We start from the raw sequence: 19,568 nt of genomic DNA, 5'->3' as shown, positions 1-19,568 counted from the left end.
ATCAGAATCTATAGCACCATCTAGTGCTATTTATGAGTTACAGGTAGGTAGCCGTGTTGGTCTGGATCGAAGTAAAATAAAAAAATTCCTTCAGTAGCACCTTAAAGACCAACTAAGTTTTTATTTTGGTATGAGCTTTCGTAGGTATCTGAAGAAGGTATCTGAAGAAGTGTGCATGCACACGAAAGCTCATACCAAAATAAAAACTTAGTTGGTCTTTAAGGTGCTACTGAAGGAATTTTTTTATTTATGAGTTGTGTGCATGATTGAAAAAGCACACTATTTGAGACTGCATCAGAACTATTGCCAAGAGCTCACTTTTTTGCCTCCTTATAGCTTAAAAATGTACCACTTATCTTAAATTACCTTGATTAGCTTTCAGTGACTTCTTTTTCACGTAGGACAGCAACTAAAGTCAATCTCAGCATCCTGAATTTAAAACTTAGTTTATTTCTGTTTTCCACCTACTAAGGAACCCAGTGATAGTGATGAACCCAGGTAACAGCTGGATTTAGATTTTTTTAATGGGGGTATCAATCATCGTGTCTCTTTATCCCAACAGTCCTTGAAGACTGTGACTAAATGGACATCATACCTTTAAAATCATAGGGAATCCCCAGCCTGTGGGCCAAACTTGGCTTACTGGGTCTACGAGGCTGCTTTTCAGAAACCACTCACACCTGCCATCATATGTGACATAAGGTGTCGGGAAGACCGAGATGCCGCTGCGGACATCAGCCTCCCCTCCCAGCCTTTGTGCCTGGTGCAGGGTTTTGTAGAAGTGAGTACCTTGCTCAATTTTATATTTGTGGTTGGCCTAATAATAGTATTGCCCAAGTATGCATTTCTGAATTTCTTGTAGGCTACCACAGCTGCCTTTGCTTATAGGTTAAAAAACAGAATTAAGTAATGCAAGAAAATACAAAATCAGCTGTTGTAAGACAACGCACATAGGCATTTCTATGTTGATGTAAGTAAAGCAGACCTGACCCAGTATTATGAGTTTTCCATGCACTGGGCAAGACGTGTCTCTTCTGAACTGAAAACCATTTTAAAAATATGCCTCATTTGCTCCATCTACCTTCTCTGAAATACCTTCATCCCTCCCTCTTATCTTCAAGATTGTAACACAATGTGAGTTCTGAAAAATGTTGCTTCTGCAGGAAACCAATTACAGAGGCTGTATCAGTGTAGATATCCATCCAACCGAAGTCTTTGGAAGTAACTAGCAGCTTTTTCTCAAGTTTCATCAACGGCATAAGCTTAGGCTTATCAATGAACCTCTTCCCTGTAGTGCAGGAAGTTTCTATTGATTTCAGTAGTCAACATACATACACAGAATACATGTCTTCTGATAATGCAGTAAATCAATGATGCACTAATGACTGTCCGTTATGTCAGGTAAATAAATATTTAAGACTTTCTCAGAATGAAGGAAAAAAAGATCCACCAATAACTCCCATATGAATCATTTATTGAATAAATACATGCAATTGCAAAATTAAATGAGCGAAAAAGGCAATCTGTACTAAACTGACCACCCTATCTCCTCCCTTCAGCAGTTGCTGCAAGCCTGATATAGAGAAGGTTCAAATAATTTAATCCAAAACCCACATAATATATTGACTTGGTACTTGGATTATAATAGCTCTAAATGCAAAGTGCTGCTTTCCTCTCCAGCAACCTAGAGCACTGAACACTTTCAATAGCACGCAACAGAAACTGGTAGATACAGAGAACAAAGCTTGGGTTGAAACAAAGTATTTAAGCTTTCCTTTAAGGCACAGAATTTAAAAAAATAAAGAACGCGGAAAGCTAGTCTGATGACATTCAGTCTTTGATTTGCTAATGGAAACGTCATTCTTCCTCAACTTACCACCACCAAGTTGTGGACAGAATAGATTCATGCATGCAGCTTCTGATTTCCAAAGGTAGAAAGAGCATTTCTTTGTATTTAGCCAGGATTTTGGTCCAGATTTTTGAGAGCGAGCTCCTCTCCACCTGAGGGCCACCTTGATGACTCTCACATTGTAACAAATCTTTTTTTGCACACATTTGGAATAACTCTCACTATTTGTTATTTCCTCATGCAGGATACCTCGGGATGTAGGGAAAGAACACTGATATATACCAGGGGATGAAGGGAGAAGATGACGGCTTTTACTTTAATAATAGATTAGAAGTATTTCACACTGTTCCCTAGTGGCCTGCATTACCTCTATGCATTCCCACCAATATCCCACTCTTAATGCCAAGGTGTTGCAGATACCTGAAATAGAGGTTACCATACCTGATACTCAGATACTCAAAAGAATTATGTAGGACCCTCCTGCCGAATTTTGACCACAACGAGAAACCTATTTATTCTAGGATGTTACATGCCCACATGTTGGCATTATGGCATCCTCTCCCAAGAATCTCATCATTTAGGAATTTCAGCATAACTAATGCCACTATACAATGCTCTTACTTACTAATATCAGTTTTAGCCAGGAGAGAATACTAGGGTATATGGGTTATTAGTTTTCTTCAATAAGACTTAACTTCGAGTCACATTTCCCTTGTCTTCATATTTCTCATAAGGGCTCGTGATAACTACAGCTTATGGCTTTTCTTCTTCCTATTATATGTTCTCCCTTGTTTGAGTTGTCTAATGGTGGTCGTATAGTGAAGATGCTTAAAAGGAAGTAGGGGACCACCTTAATCTAAGTCAGGCATCCCCAAACTTCGGCCCTCCAGATGTTTTGGACTACAATTCCCATCATCCCTGACCACTTGTCCTCTTAGCTAGGGATCATGGGAGTTGTAGGCCAAAACATCTGGAGGGCCGCAGTTTGGGGATGCCTGATCTAAGCTATGTTTATGGTGAGCCTCTCTCTCAGCTTATGTACATGTGCCAAATTATCTGAATGATGCTGCACAGGTCTGCCTAGCAAAGCTGACACAATACAACATGATGTTACATATGGGATGCCAAAGGGTGTGTACAAATGTGTCACGCTGACAAATGAAAATGAATTTGTTTTTAAAACTTGGTGTGAACAGTCTGCTACATCTATATGACAGGCACTTCGGTATTCTTAGTATACTTGAAGGGCACATGGGAATCTCTTCTGTGCAAGCTCAACTAAATGATTCTTGTGCAGGAGACGTTACTACTGGATTATTCCAAATGTCTAAGCAAGAATTAAGGTTATGTAAGTTTAATTATAAAGCTAGTATTCCAGAAGTTTATTTTCCCATAAACATTATTTTGTAGTCAGAAGCCACCCCAAGAGAAATTGTTATTTTGTTTTTAAAAAGCAATTGCATATTTACCCAAGATTGTGAGGCTACTGTCTGCAGAGGAAGTGTACTGTTTCTTGGGTCAAACCACAAAAATATACATTTTTGTTAAAAACCATCTGAGAAAGCTTTCCAAAAAAAGGAAGCAATAGATATAATCAATGCCCTATTGATCTTGTTCTCAAAGCAACAATGAATAAAATGAAGCAAAATGTTCACACAAAACATTTATCAAGTCCATTTGTTGCAAACCACTCCTGCATTTCCTGGGCCCTGTGAAAATCAAATGAAAAAGCTGCACTGATTAGAACATACGTTTGATTTTAAATGGCTCCTTTTTACTGCATTAACATCATTCTGATCCACACATTCCAGATTCATGGCTGATTTTGCAGAATTTGTGGAGCACACTGTCTGCTCAATATCCAGTGACAGATTCCTTAACTGGTGGTGTATGAACTAGTCCTTGCAGCAGAATGCAGTGGTGTTTTGAATGGAATGTGAGTGTTTCACATAGATCAGACCCAAAAGAGAAGGAACTGCTCCAAGCATTGAAGCAACTGTGGAAAGAGCAACCAGAAATCTAGATATTGAGCTTTCTATAATATGAGTGCCAATTTAAGAGACCTGCAGGCATTTTACACTGATAAACGTCCTAGAGACCCAGTTAAAGAGACTTCATATGTAAAACAATCAATGTGATTCCACCACATATTCTGAATCATTAGGGTGGTTATCAATTCTTAATCTGTAGTACATCTTAACCATACTGTTGCATAGGCAATTTTCTGGTATTTCAGGTGGGGCAAATAAATTCTAAACAGGAAGCAATGACTGCAAAAGTGCATTACAAAACACTGTACTACTCAAGTCTTAACTTTTGCATCTTAAGAGACTAGATGGATATACTATTATTTCAACACCATGATCATCTTATTTTCATACAGTATTTTTTTATACAGTAATTATATATACTTTTCTTTATAACATCTGGATGAATTTTAGAATTATATGAATTATCTGCAATTCCAAGAATACCTTTCTATATAAATATTAAAAGTTAATATTTTGTACTCTCCCATTTTGCAAGGCTTCAAGGGCAGAAATATATGGGCTAACTGTTCAATTAATTCCTTCAGTACTTTTTCTTTTCTTTTTAAAGAAATCCGTCATATTAGGATTAAGACGATTTTGCTGCGGAAACCATTCCCTGAACATTTTTCCTTAAACTTTTAGGGTGCATTTAAAAGAAAAATGTTTATGTTTTCCTTTTGACTTCAAACCATTGGGGGAAACTATCTTTTAAAAAATAGCATCTATTTACATGGCAGACACCTTGGTGAGATACAAGATAGGAAAAGCAGATGATCTCACTTTTCTCAAGGTTACAAATGCCATAAAAGGTTCCATTGAAACATGGTTACTCTACAAACCCTATTGCACATTAAAGTAGCTGTAACAAATGAAGGAAAATAGGCTAACAAACGGACTTGAGCCTACATATAATGTCCAAGTATTATAAAACTGTTGGGAAGTGTTGGTTGGGCCGAATAACTAAGAGTTATAAAAAATATTAATACATCTGTGTGAACAATGTTGATAAAATATATAAAGGATGGCAAAAGTATATGAACAGGAGCTTCTGGCATCCCAAACTGCCTAAGGTGCAATATGCGGCCTTGTACCATCTTCTGTCAGGTCATACCTAGAAGGTGAAGAAAAAGAAAAGCAGTCTTATTGGAGGCACCAAGAATAAATAAGATGGAAGGAGTACCAGTGTGATTGTACTTACCACTGGGTGCAACTCTTGGAAAGTTCTTCAGAAGCCAGTGGTATCAATACCTGTGCAAGAGAAGAAGCAGCTAATTAAGTTCAGAGAAATCTGGGCATGCTAATATCTTGTGGCAATGATTTAACACTTAATTTTTTTTAAAAAAATTTTTTTTTAATTAAGTGCCCTACAGCTGCTTAAGTAGAACTTTTGCTGGTGCCATCTCTCAAACTTTAAAGACTTGAGTCCCATTGTGACAGCATTCAGCAACACATTTTGCGGCGTTAAGTATGATATAGAATTCCCATGTGCTGAATCCGAATCAGTACTTGGATTTGTTGCGCCACAAGCCAGTTGGAAGTTGCAATCAGTGAGTGTGTCCAGGGTGGGCTTTTTCAGGAGTGATCAACTCGCCACCTCTTTCAGGACAGCTGGGACCACAAAGATGCATCAACCAAACCCTGAACCCGCTTGGGGATACCCCTCTGGCAAGCTTTAATAAACCAAGATGGTCAAAGGTCAAGGAGATACATTCTGGCTGCATTGTCACAAGGCCTGGGTATTTATTGGGGGCCTTGCAAGGGTATTGGCAAGCTCACCAGGCTGGGGCCTATAGCTCAGGTTCTGAGGCTACAGCAAGCAGCAACTCTGCTCAGACAAAAGGCATATTGGGATGGATATTTCTCTTGCTTTGGTGCCATTGCTTACAGAGGCAGGTAAATAACTCAAATGTTAACTCTCCTCTCATGCAAAGTGACATTGTCTATTTTTAGCGGTGCAGTTTCTGGGGTGAGAGTCAAGAGCCGAGATATAAGGCTGCCCTCCTACCATTTCTGTAATGGCTGGTGACTTTTTGGAAGGTCCAGCTGCTTCGGATTTCCTCGGGTGGTTCAGATCACTGCACAACATTGCAGGGAGTGGGTTGACTACTTGTGGCTCCCACGATGCTACATAGAGAAGGTCCCACAGTCAATCCCCAGCATCTCCAGGTAGGAATAGGAGAGATGCTGGTTTGAAATCCTGGAGAACTGTTGCCAGTCAGCACAGACAATACTGGGCTAGATGGACCAGTGGTCTGACTCACTAAAAGGCAGCTTCCTACCTTCCTATGATGTGATGATTAAAGCCCCTCGTAAGACTGTCTCTCATTCTCCACGCCCTCTGTGTTTAATCACCATTCTGCCTACAAGAGAAGCCACTAACCATTACATAAGGAAGTAGGAACAGTTCTGCTGGATCAGACCAAAGAATCATTTAGTCCAACAGTCTGTAGTTGCAGTGGTCAGCTAGATGTCCATGGGAAGCCCACAAGCAGAAGATAAGCACGTCCTCCAAGAATGTGTCTCATCCCCTTTTAAAGCCCTCATTGCATATTGTGGTAGAGAATTCCATAGTTTAATTGTGTGCTATATAATTCCTTTGACTTGAATCTTCAGTCAAACCCAAGTACTGTACAGTCGTACCTCGGGTTACGAACTCGATCCGTTCCGGGTCGCAGTTCGTAACCCGAAAAGGTCGCAAACCGAGTGCCATTTTTGCGCATGCGCAAAGCGCGCACGCCGCTTCTGCGAATGCGTGGAAGGCGCGCGCGGGGCGAAAACACTTCCGGGTTTGCAGAGTTCGTAACCCGAACTGTTCGCAACCCGAGCGGTTCGTAACCCGAGGTACAACTGTACTTCATTTTGCATCTCCTGCATCTTCCAGCATTCAGCTGCACTGATGATTCTGGGCTGTAGTATTTTGAGAAAGGAAGAACATTTTAACTCACACTTACCTGCACCTGCATTCCATGGTGTTTTTTCTTTATATCTGTAACTTACCTTACCAAGAAGCCCTTTGTCTTTGGATAAGAAACCTCCACTGTTCTTCACTGCTACATCTAACGTTCTTCTCTGTACTTCAGGTAATGAAACACTGAAATCAAAGCTGAAAAGAGAAAACAATATTAAAGTGCGCTTATGAAATGTATCAGATGCCTTATGAAAGGCATCTGATACAGGATACCCAGCAGGTTTAGAATCTCTGTTTACATTTTTATTAAATTGTATTTCTAAACTGCAAAACAGGTCTGCAGGAGGGAAATCCCTGAAATTCTGAAAGCAGCCTTTGATTCCAACTGAACTTGCATGGAAAAATATTCATGAACATAAACTCCCTCTCACCTCATGGTGAGCACTTCCCTTTGCAAAACTATTTGCTTTCTGAGCTTTCTGTCCATCTCTACTTTCTAAGCATACCAGGCTATTAAAACCAATCACCTTTTAAAACATGCATTGTACTGAACCATGTTCCCTGCCTGTTTTAAAATAAGTGTTAAATAAACTTTTGAAATCTGTTTACTCCTAAACAGTTTGCTGTATACTCCTGATTACTTCTATTTCACTGCAAGCAAAAGAAGATTGTGTCAACTCCATGTTGTAAAACCAACAAATGAGAAACTGCAACATACGCCTGATCAAACACTGGATTTAAATTCTTCTTCGAAACGCTTGTTTTTCTTCTTCCTGATCTCCTCTTGTCAGGCAATAAATACATTCGGACATAGGGGTCAGATCCTTCTTCTGAAAACGCAATTAGATTTCTGTCAAAGAAACACAAAATAACCACATTAGAACAGAGGACATTTTTTTTTTAAGTACACTGTCTCGGTATTCACGCCAACTGCCTCGGTATTCATCCTCTCAGACTGTCTCCTGTATGTGCTGATTCTTAATATCTTCTCTCCTAACGTATTGCCTACTGTATACACGATCACTCTCCTGCCCTCCCAGAAAGAGGATTCTGGTTGCAAGTAGCTTTCAATATGAGGCAACTGAGAGAAATTGAGCTCAGGAAACAGCACTAACGGAGAGGTGATGGGCTGTCAAGCCACATGAAAAAGACTGAGGAATGAAACTCCTTGCCACTCATCACCACCTTCTCATATGTGCTATTAGGAATGTAGCTTCTTCTTGGGTCAGTGTTATTCAGGGATAAAATAGGAATATGGTAGAGATAATGAACCACCAACTCCCCATTCCTTACCCAAATTCCCCTAGCCCCAGCCAAATGCATGAGCATAGAATTTTACCCTATAGCAGTAATATTAGAGATACTTGACTTCTGCCAATTAAATTAAAATTTTAGCAAAACACTGTAATATCCTAGTGGCAATTGTGCAACAGCCCATAATTTCTCTAGGGAAAGCACTTTAAAATGTTTTCAGTATCTCATTTTTTATTAAACGTGGTTTCTTAACGTTTCAATTGTCACAAACTAAGTCTCGATCATTTCAGTGGCTCAGTAATAAGCCTCAAAACTTATCTGGGATAATACTATCCTGTGCTTTGGGCTAATACAATCTTATGCTAGACTTAGAACAATGGCCCACCCACACTAGCGCTGCCAACCCTGACAGGTATCAGGTCTCCAGAGACTCAGGGAAATATCTTTTCCCTGTCCTGTTATCTAAGACTTTGCAAATGGTAGTTCTGGGGGCACATCTGGAACATCATCTGTCCAGAAGATATGGCCCCCTCTGCAATGTATTCGCAATACAGCTACGGTGGTCCTTCCAGGGAAGTGGCCTGGAATCCACACGTACTCATGCAAAATATATAATGAATAGACTATCAGAATGAGCTGCAGGGCTCCAATGACACTTCTGAATAAGGTAGACAGACGGTGCTGGTGGAAGGGAGGGAGCTTGCCTCTACTACATTGCAATAATAGAAGCCAATGCTACAGTTACATATTGCTCTGAGCATTGCTATTATTCTACTTCAGTTTATTTAACAAAATGTTTCAAAGAAAATAAAATGTACATTAAATGGTAAAAATTAAAAGCAAGTTTATAAAAAAAGCAAAATAAATTAAATGAACAGCTAAAGGTAGGGAATCTCTCCTATATAGTGAACAAATGGACACTTGAATGCAACCCCAGTGATCCATGCCCTGGTAAACTCTCATCTGGATTACTACAATGTGCTCTACGGGCTTCTGTACAGCTTGCTTGGAGGCTGCCGCTAGTGCAGAAAGCCAGTGTTCAGTGACTTGAGAGTGATGTGCCAATTCAAAGCCGTATTACTCCTCCATGAACTGCAGTGGCTGCTTGCTTCCAAGCCCAATTCAAGGTGTTGCTGTCAACTTACAAAGCTCTATACAGATACATGACAGAATGCTTTCCCCAGTTTGTGCAACTGGAGGGAGCCCTTCTTAGGATACCGCGGTCCCGTGATACCCAAGGAACTGTGGCCTATTCAAAAGGCTTCCTGGTTGTGTTGTGTTAACCTCTTTGCCTCTAGAGGTCCATCAGTCTTCAACTATTCGTTTCATTGGCTTTTGCAGACATAACCCTTCACCTGGGACAGTTAGGCTGAGAGATCTGCTGAGCCACAGGACAGTTTGTGGGAATGGTTAGATGGCTTTTATGGTTATATTGTGTTGTTGTTGTGTATTGTGTGTTGGCTCTTTGTTGTTGTTGTTGTTCTACTGTGTATTTTAAAGGTGAACTGCTTTGTTATTATCAGGAGTGCAGCAGTATATAATTAGACTAAAATGAATGAATAATAGTAGTTTTGCTGCAAGATACAGAAAGAAGCAATATTATACTCACCTACATGTGTGAACCACGACCATAAGTTTGTTTCTTTGTGAGCTGTGCCGAATTGTTAATTGAATCTGTCCCAACGGAGACTGTCCTAACGTTGTGCCACTGTGAGAATCATAATACTGTCAATATTCAGTTGCCATGTTGGGGAAGCAACTGACATACATAAGCAGGTTTATTTCTCTTTTCTTGAAAGTTTTTATCCCCTCAATAGTAAGGATATGACCTTTCACAAACTCAGAAGCCATGCCACATGCTGTTTTAACCCAGGTTTCTGGTATAAATACAGTGTAGATAGCCTGGAGGAGCAGAACGAAAGCTCATCTAATCTATAGGACTCCCACAAGAACTCTCCCCCCACTTGTGATTCTCAATAACTGGTATTCAGAGGCACACTGCCTCCAACAATGAAGCTTCATATCTACTGTGCAGTGAAGGTTACATTACGGATGTAGCATGTTAGGCAATTGCTGCTGTGTGCAAATGTCAGCAGACTGTATGAACCGTTCTTCATGCACAGTAATTTCAAGAAACAAAGGATGATAAACATGTTTAAGAAAGCTGTAAAGCCAACATAACATATTCTGTTACATTCAGAAGCTTATACATCTGAATGGCGAAACACCCCTAAAGTTACTAAATGCATGAGAATAATACAGAGAAGTCAAAAGACAATATGAGCTCTCCATGTTAGTTGAAAAAGGATCCTCACTATGTGCCTCACATTTAGGTTTGAAAGAGCCAACAGAAAGTGAACTAGTGTACCAATCAGAATGGGGTCCAATTTATGTTGGTAAATTTAAAGACATACCTACAAAGGCAAAGGCAACTACATATAATAATGAGAACTGTTTACTCATACATGCCCTGGTGCCAAAAACTCCACTGAGTTGCAGAAGCAACAAATATTTTTACATCGGATAATACTGCACTGTTAATTTATCTGCTGTGCAGTGGCAAATTAGGTATAGTTGCTATTTATAGACTAAGGATGCCAGCTGTCATCGAACTACATAATCTTTATTTTAAGACCTCACAATCCAAGTTTCAGTTTGTAATTCTCAGTGGTCAATAAGACTGTGTACTAGTGTTTTTGGAAAAAGTATCATTCCCCCTGGAGAGGCTTACAAGATAGGTTCTGGGCATAAAGCAAAGTCTAATTGACCACTATTATCAAAACCAGGAAGGATTTTTTATTACAAGTCATAGATAGGGACACTGAAGGCACCATCTCATCAATGTTCATAGGTTTGCTGCAACATTGCACCGTGCGATCTAGACAAGCTTTCATCAATCTGGTGCCCGTCAGACGTTTTGGACTACAACTCCCATCAGCTCCAGCTAGCACAGCTGCACAGTCCAAAACAAATGGAGGACACCAGGTTGATGAAAGCTTCTCTAGACTACATGTCCTGTTGTGTAAGGAACCCTAGCTTCTCACATCCATTATGTTTGATGGCCTTCCTGGTTCCTTCCTAGCCTAAAACTTAACGTAAAAAGAATTCAGGACCATACTTTTCAAGTTGTCTCAGCCGCTGCCGCAGCTCCTGCGTGGCAATGGGCAGTGATATGTCCGAAGCGATACTTGGAGTAGGTTCTTTGACTGAAAGGTGGCTGGGAGAATAGCTCAAGTTGGAGGCAAGGAGACTGGATGAGCTTCTGCTGAGATCTGTTGGCCACTGAGGACTAGGATTAGAGGGATGGCTTTTTTCAACCACATCAGTCTTTTTAACAGTGTCTGTTGTTGTGGAAACTGGGTGTTTGTTCAAGTCAGTTGCTGGAGAACTGGGGACCTGAGGCTTGAAAGAACCTTTTCTTCCATCTTTGGAAACAGAGGGCCTCTTCACTTGGGCTGAGTGTTGGTGGTCTGGAGACCTCTCTTGCTTTTCAAGAGAAAGAATCTAGAAGCCACAGAACAGAGAACATGGCATTAATTTCTTGGCGCAGTACAGAAAGGAGCTGCACATGCAGCTGAATTAAGATACAAATGCTAGAAAACCCTGAGATACTTTAAAATGGCAATGGCAGGGTTTGAACCTGGGACATTCTGCATACAAGGTAGGTGCTTTATTCACTGAGCTTTGGGCCCCAATGCATGCAAGACAGTACCACCTATCCAACTATGTGCAATTTATTTCCCTTTTTAATGCAATTTGTTTTCTTCCATACTTAGGAACATATATTTGCATGCCACCACCGCGGTTCTTTAAACATATATTCATTGAGATCATGTACCCTGAGTGCAATCTTCATGTTTACAGTGCTGTTTGGACCAGAATTGCTAAGATGAAATCTCTGGTGCATAGTTAGATCTTGACTTTCAAGAAGCTGACTTAGAGGAAGCTTGAAGTTTCCCAAGGAACACTGGTGTTGTTCATCCTTGACCTATTGGAGAAGGAGAAGAAACTGACCTCACTGAACATTTTAAATAAAAACCGACTCAAACTCATAAAAAGGATAGCCACTTTTCAATAAAACACATTTTTTAAACAAGAAACAACAACAACTTCATGCTTCTTCACTAACTGGTTACAGAGAGAAAAGCAGGTATTTTACTCAATAGTGCTATTTCTATGGAAAAGGCAATAATCTGCCAAAGTCGAATTAAAGTAAAACTGCTGTCTGGAACCAAGCAAAACAAAAATGAAATGATTCAGATATAAATAATAATAGCTGAGTTTGACTGCTCACACTGGGGGGGGGGGCTTTAGATTCATGGCCATCAGCTCCATTTGATAAGACACCCAAATTCCAGCACCAGATGAAGTCAGGTTTACTGTGACCACCAATATAAACATTACAGAAGCTATTTAAAATGCTACTGCCTGGTCTAGTAAAAACAAATTTGATTATGCAAATTGTTCAGCATTTGCAGAAGTGGCACAAGGTTACTCAAGACCTTGTCATCCAAATGAGTAGAAGCCTCAAGATAGGTTGGTTGTTGTTGTTTTTTAAATCTTACAGAGGTCACTAACATTTTTAGGCCCATGGGCACCTTTGGATTTTTGAATGAGTACCATGAATGCCACCACCTCTGATCACTACCCTTCTCATCAGATCAGTTGCCCTACTACAGACACAAGAAAGAAGAAAGTATGCACACACTTCACTTTCCCAAGGGATCTGTGGAAAATCTGGATCCCATAGAATAAATATGAGCCTTGGAAAAGACATAGAGCTGAAGGAGGAAGTGGGAAAGAGTGTCAAGCAGGAAAGAGTGTCAACTCTTCAAACTTCCTTCTTCTGCTCCATGCACTTTTCAAGGAAGGAAGAGGTAACCACCCTCACAGCTTCATGTCCAAGGGGGTAAGATTCACTGGCACCAGGGCAAAGCCTCAAACGTGCCATAAACCAAAAGCTCATGCCATGACGAATGTATTGCTGTGTAAGGTGCTACAATACCTTTTTCCTACAACACATTAAACACGACTACCCATCTGGAAGATATTGCCATGCTTTTTTAGAAACGGTGGAATCAAAATACTAGATGGGGGAAGAAGGAAAGTAACCCATAGATATTGGAAGGGATTACTTAGGGGCAGGAGCTGGTATAAACAGGGGAGAGGCAAAGACCTCAAAGGAGAAAGACATCTTACCTCAACTTCTAGCTCTTGCCGTCTAGGGTTGTGAATAAAGAAAGTGAAGTTTTCCTCCCATACAGGTTCATTGGTCTTGTAACGAATCTATTCGGGGGTAGGGAGAAGTTTGTTTATTACAATTAATGGCTAAAAATAAGCTCAGTTTATACAGTTGCCTTGCAACTTTCACATACTGTACGGTAAAGTTCATATGGACTAGAAAAATCACATGGAAGCTTACATGGTGAATCAAATGCCCCTTATAGATTTAAATGACTTTCCCAACATATCCAAGAGGCTGTGTAACATAATGGCAAGAGTGTGGGTTTGGATGAAGGAAACTGAAGTTTAAAACCCCGTTTCAGCTGCTAGATGGTGGCTTCAGGCAAGCCACTCATTGTCTCTCAGCCTAACACAGTTCACAAGGTTATGAGGATGACTAAAGAGGCCTTGGGCTCCTTAAAGGAAAAGTAGGATACAAGAGTAATAAAGGCCCAGTCCTTCAGGATGGGTTACAACAGAAATGTCGCTCATTTTTCTTTGGTTTAACGAATTAACCTGCTCTCAGCCTGCTTCTCAATAGGAGGAGGACTGCAAACACCTTTCCTATTACGTGTAACACGTAAACAACTGTGAGCAATGAATTCCCAAGAATACCTCAATATTTATCCAAGGTAGATTTAGGTCTTTGAGCTTACCTTACTTTCTTGTGCCTTGTGTCCAACAGTCAGCAAGACAAGGGGGTTGGGGTTGCTATTTAGTTTCTTTCCTGACTGAAGACGAAGGGGGGGGGGATGAAATTCTTTTAATATCTCATTCGGGCTTTCCATCAATTGAACCCAGCCCTCCACCCATTTATTTTGTATTCTTTACAAAGTTGTTTATAGGTTATGAGGCAAACAGCAATCACGCACACCCACCTTGAAATATTCTGTACAGGGATACTACCGACACAACTGAATTTCAAAATCCTTCCCACATTTCCGTGCCAGCCCCCACCCCATACTTTGAATGAAACTGTTCCATAAAGTTCAACCTCTCAATCCGTTAATAAGCATTTCAAATCCCAGAAAAAAAATGAATGAATGCTGCGGTCTGCATGCAGATGGGGGATATGGATAAAGCGCAAGCTTAGAAAGCTTATTTTTGTTATATGTATGATGGAATATTATGATTGAGCTGAACTTCAGGCTCATTAAATATCCTCTTTTTTTTTGGAGGGGGGAGAAGCAAAGAAGGAGATGTGCTATGATATCTTATAGGTTTACCCAACCATCTGTCATGTCTGAGCCTTGCTCCCCAGTTGCAAACCATTAGGTCAAACTGAAAAAAGTAAACAGTGACTTATCATCATTTCACAGAAACTGAACATTCCCTGATCGTGAATGTCTGTTAACAGGCTTCAAATTAATGTCTCACAGAAATGCTTTCATTAAAAAGAGACGTATATACAACAGTTAATCCGAAGAAGCTATTAATGTTGTTAAAAGTCATTACCAAGATTGTTAACAGATTTATTTGAACTAAGGACACAGGAAAAATTAAAATGCTTAAAAGCAGAGGTTAATAAACTATGTTACAATGGTTAGAGGGTCATAAACGTGTATTAAATCAGCTATTGTCCTGAAATTTTCAAACAATTTTTTTTAAAATTTAGATTTAATTGATACATAAGCTATTGTTAATGCCTCTCTTTTTAGTGATCGTTATCTTTCATTGAATGAAGCAAAAACTCTTTTAGATTAGGAGAATCATACAGCATGTTTTGATTCCTATCAAATCAGAGGGTTTTTTTAAACTGCAATTCATCTTTAAGTGCAAATTCCATTTCTCATACAAAATACTCAATTTTAAAAGAAATAAGCCATATCATTAATCATCTATGTACTCAGGAGAATAAAAGGAGAGTTCCTTTGATTCTCCACTACCTTACCAAACACGCCCCGCAAAGTATTAACTATGGGGCTGTTTGCCAATAAACTGGTTTAGTGATCACTGAATGAAGTATATAGCATTAAATCAAGTCCTCAGCCATCAACCTTTACAAGATAGAACTTTTTGTTTACTGGGTGCTTGACTTTCCGTTTCCCCCTCTTGTTCATCACTATTCACAGGTTTCCTTTATGTTATTCTCTCTTTTTAGTCTTCCTGAATGCTGCAGTTAAGAATCTTTTTTTTAAAAATCATACAGAAGAAGGATAAGCAAAGTGTGTATTTTTGCGGTGCACTGAACTGTCTACGAATATAAAATCTCTCCCAATAGAGGGATTTTTTTATATATTTTGCTAATCCAATGCTGTAAAGCAGTGCATAAATATTCCAGGAATATTGAACAAGGTAATATGCTCCCGCATACAACAGCTGCAAAACAGTAATTTTAAATATTCGCACATGGGATCCACTAATTTGGCTGGCCTTGTTTCTAACCAAGCCTTATGAGGAATGGTTGAAGGAGCTGGGTAGGTTTAGCCTGGAAAAGAGTAGACTGAAAGGAGATGTGATAGCCATCTTCAAATACCTTAAGGGCTGCCACGTGGAAGATACACAAAGCTTGTTTTCTCCTGCTCTGGAACGTAGGACCCGTAACAATGGATTCAAGTTACAAGAAAGGAGATTCCGACTCAGCATCAGGAAGAACTAAGAGCTGTTCGACAATGGAACAGACTCTTTTGGGAGTTTGTGAACTCTCCTTCACTGGAGGTTTTTAAGTAGAGGTTGGATGGCCACCTGCCATGGATGCTTTAGCTGAGATTCCTACATTACAGGGGGTTGAACTAGATGACCCTTCCAAGTCAATGATTCTATTATAATAGCCAGTGAGAAGAAGCTGTAACTTCCTGTCCACAGAGACCATTACTGTAAACCACCCTGTGATCCCCTGATATGTAAATTTAATAAAATTATATCCATCCCCTTTGAGCCTGCTTCCAATTAAGATTGTTTACAGGGGAGGAGAGGCAGCATTCGCATAGGTATACACATGTTTGTAAATAATCCTTTATTTCCAACCAATGGCACTAATTAGGTATTTCAGTGTCTCTGTGCTGCAAGCATATTTTGAAAAGATTACTCCTATGGTGAATATACTGGAGCACCCTCCTGATACTTGATAGAACTCAATGTATGGTTGCCACTGGTTATCTGTCTATGTGAATTCTGGCTAGTACCTATAAGGATCATCCAGAAACATGCTCCTATGAGTAAGTCTACAAAGCTAGTTTCTAATCAATTTCATTTTGATGTTTTGTTGTGTTGGAAGATAGGAATGAACCAATGGGCTCAAATTACAACAGAAATGATTTAGACTAAACATAAGGAATTACTATGGATTCCTCTTTGTTACAGGTTTTTAATGCAGAATAATTTTTGATTTCCTGCATCAGAAGGGGGTTGGATTAGATGATCTTTTGAGGTTGTTTCCAACTCTATAATCGTAATATTCTTAAAGTGCCCCTTGTACTAGCCTTATTATGAAGACTTCAGCTTTCATCACAGATTACTGATAAATTTGATTACGCTTTAAATACAGCAAATGCATGATTCACAGTGGAATCTGGTAGTTTTGTCTTTGTTTACAGCTTTGTTTTTGCTTAGTTATAATAAGGTTTTAATGTTTACAATGCTACATTGATACAATTTTCGGTGTGCTGTCTCACAGACAAATAGATCAACGCTCTGTGTCTTAATGCCTGATACCAAGTAGGAAGATTGTGTTCCGTGGCACAAAAAATACATAGGAATTTCAATTTGTTACAGGTGACTCTGTGACTCCATTTAATGGTGTGACTTTAAATGGAAAGGTGTATTAGCTTTACCTTCAGGGCTTTCTGAACAGCAGACTTCTTCAAGGCATCTGGATTATACTCTAATGGATTATGCTTTTAAATCAGAAGAAAATGAACATACAAAGGGTTAATAAGGCATGCAATGAAGCAGTTCTATGGTGGTTAAGTAAGGACAGGACAACAGGGGACCAGGGGAAAACACATTCTGGGAATGAAGGGGAAACAACAAAATGATTACTTCAAAATAATACGCCGAGGTCTTTTGTTCTCATTCTATCTTTAATTCCAGTATTCTGATTTTCCAGTAGGGCTAATATTCTTCTCCCTTATTATTATCTTTTCAAAGCGGTACGACGCAACATAAATTTCTTACTTGAATTGGAGATGTACAAATAGGAGTGGATTTAATCAAGATTGGCCTCTGACCATTTCCATTAACAATTTCTCATTTCATGTTGGTAATAGCTGCATCACCCCAGAAGTGACTCAGGCAAGCTATTAAGAATTAAGCTACCAAGTAAAACTGCAATGCTACCAGCTGAATAGCAGAAGGGGCTTCGAAATAAAGCAAACAGGTGTTCAGGGAGCCATTCCCCCACCCATGGGTTTTTGAAGCAGAACATATTATTTAATAGGAAAGTTCTGCTTTGAAAGCTCATGGCATTTGCTGTTCAGTAATAGAAGCAACTCTGCAGTCATGCTGTAACTCAAAACAGGAAGAGAAAGTTATACTGTTCCAGAAATAACTCTTTATAAATTCAATTGCACAGGATTTTTTCCTGTTTTCTGCAGGGGTGGAATAATCTGGCATGAAGTTGTTAGACACATACAGTTGTCTCTGTTTCAGGGTACAGCATGAGTTTTGATGTGGAAGTCATGCATTAAAAAACCCAAAAAAACCAATCCCACAAACCTGTTGGAAAGAACTAGAAACGTGAGGTATACAGGATTGCAATGTTTTGTGGTCCTGCCTTCTTCAGGGGGGTAAGAGAGAGAATGGACAAAGTTTCTTATCTCTGAATATAGCTCCTTAGAAAGAAATTTATTTCCCAGGGCCATAAGTAACCCAATAAGTACACTCAAGAACATGAAGTTCTTCTTGAAGCAATGGGTCAATCTGAGTCAAGAGTTCTTTGCAGAAGCATTTAAAAGAGTTGTGTCCATACCACACTCAGGCTACTGCCAACCTGGGAAGGCATCTTAAGAATCAAGAATTGACAACACAACGTGCAGGAACTTGGCCTGTTTCTATTTGCCACTTAGAATAGCTATGTGCATTATATATACTGTACAGTGGTGCCTTGCTAGACGAATTTAATTCGTTCCACGGGTCAATTCTTATAACAAAAAAATCGTCTAGCGAATCCCATAGGAATGTATTGAATTTTTATTTATTTTTTGCCCACAGGAACGCATTAATTGAATTTCAGTGCATTGAAACCGCGATTCGCCAGACGAATGTTTCGTAAAACAAATTCGTCTAGCAAGGCAACCTCCGCTCGAAAAATCCTTTCATTAAGCGAAAAATTCATCTTACAGGGCATTCGTCTAGCGAGGCACCACTGTAGACTGAAAGCAAAAAGTGGCCTATAAGGTTTAGAAACAACCCAAATAATTTTACGTTGCATGTACACGTAGGTCCTCAATCCTTTTCTCTATATGTGCTGCTTCTTGATATGCAAGGTTCAGTCCCTGATAGTTCTTGCTGCTTTATTTGCAGTTGTTCATGAATGTCACAAGTACGTTAAAAGTTCGTGATCCTGCTGAAATTTTGCCATACTCTTATTTTTTAAAGAATCGTGTTAAGTTCAAATGGGCACTGTAACTGCTTTAACCGAGAAGGCAGAGTTATCAGAATTAAAGCAATGGATTGTATAGGGGATTGCAGTTTGCATGCTACTGCCATGCAAACTTTATAATGTCTGTGAAGGGAAGGAGCTTTTAAAATTATCCAAAACAGGAAAGGGGGGGTCAGCCACTTCTAAAGTAAAAAGGGAAATACAAACTCCAGCTTAATTTGGGTCAAGTTGCTGTTAAAGTTGATTTTTTTTCTAGAGCAATCTTTGTCGGCTGTAACAAGCTATTCCAATCTGGGCAAACTTAACATGAAAGGGAAATTAGCACTTGGGAGACACAAAATGTGGCAGTACTCTAACATACAATAGAAATAGTTACAGGTAGGTAGCCGTGTTGGTCTGCTGTAGTAGAAACGAAATTTAAAAATTCCTTCCAGTACCCCCTTAGAGACCAAATAAGTTTGTCATAGGTATGAGCTTTCGTGTGCAGGCATGCACACTTCTTCAGATACACTGAAACAGAAGTCACCAGTCCCTTTTATATAGTGAGAGGGTGAGGAGGGGTATTACTCCCACCAGCCTTCTGAGTAATACCCCTCCCCACCCTCTCACTATACATAAGAGTCTGGTGACTTCTGTTTCAGTGTATCTGAAGAAGTGTGCCTGCCTGCACACGAAAGCTCATACCTATGACAAACTTAGTTGGTCTCTAAGGGGGTACTGGAAGGTACACTAGAAATGGGGCAGAGAAAGCTATTGGCAGGA

General features: G+C 39.7%; 1 protein-coding gene across 3 annotated transcripts in view; it reads right to left on the bottom strand.

The window, feature by feature from the left end:
* Window positions 1-1,457: 1,457 nt before the first annotated feature.
* ESYT2 (extended synaptotagmin 2) overlaps window positions 1,458-19,568 on the bottom strand; it is a 78,038-nt gene continuing 59,927 nt past the window's right edge. The window contains exons 14-23 of one of the 3 annotated variants that reach the window (XM_035128852.3): window positions 17,038-17,100; window positions 13,921-13,995; window positions 13,241-13,327; window positions 11,880-12,029; window positions 11,160-11,545; window positions 9,651-9,749; window positions 7,506-7,637; window positions 6,877-6,982; window positions 5,078-5,127; window positions 1,458-4,990 (exon numbers count right to left, since the gene is read on the bottom strand). In XM_035128852.3, coding sequence (XP_034984743.2) covers window positions 4,945-4,990; window positions 5,078-5,127; window positions 6,877-6,982; window positions 7,506-7,637; window positions 9,651-9,749; window positions 11,160-11,545; window positions 11,880-12,029; window positions 13,241-13,327; window positions 13,921-13,995; window positions 17,038-17,100 — 1,194 coding nt within the window. In that variant the 3' untranslated portion in view covers window positions 1,458-4,944. The remainder of the gene's footprint in view (window positions 4,991-5,077; window positions 5,128-6,876; window positions 6,983-7,505; window positions 7,638-9,650; window positions 9,750-11,159; window positions 11,546-11,879; window positions 12,030-13,240; window positions 13,328-13,920; window positions 13,996-17,037; window positions 17,101-19,568) is intronic. The other 2 variants (XM_088654157.1, XM_035128853.3) reach the window with 2 other exon arrangements.

The sequence above is a fragment of the Zootoca vivipara genome, chromosome 11 (assembly GCF_965207765.1).
Source record: "Zootoca vivipara chromosome 11, rZooViv2.hap1.1, whole genome shotgun sequence".
Lineage (NCBI taxonomy): Eukaryota > Metazoa > Chordata > Lepidosauria > Squamata > Lacertidae > Zootoca > Zootoca vivipara.
Note: the sequence above shows the minus strand (reverse complement) of the source record. Positions and strands in the feature narration are given on the sequence as shown.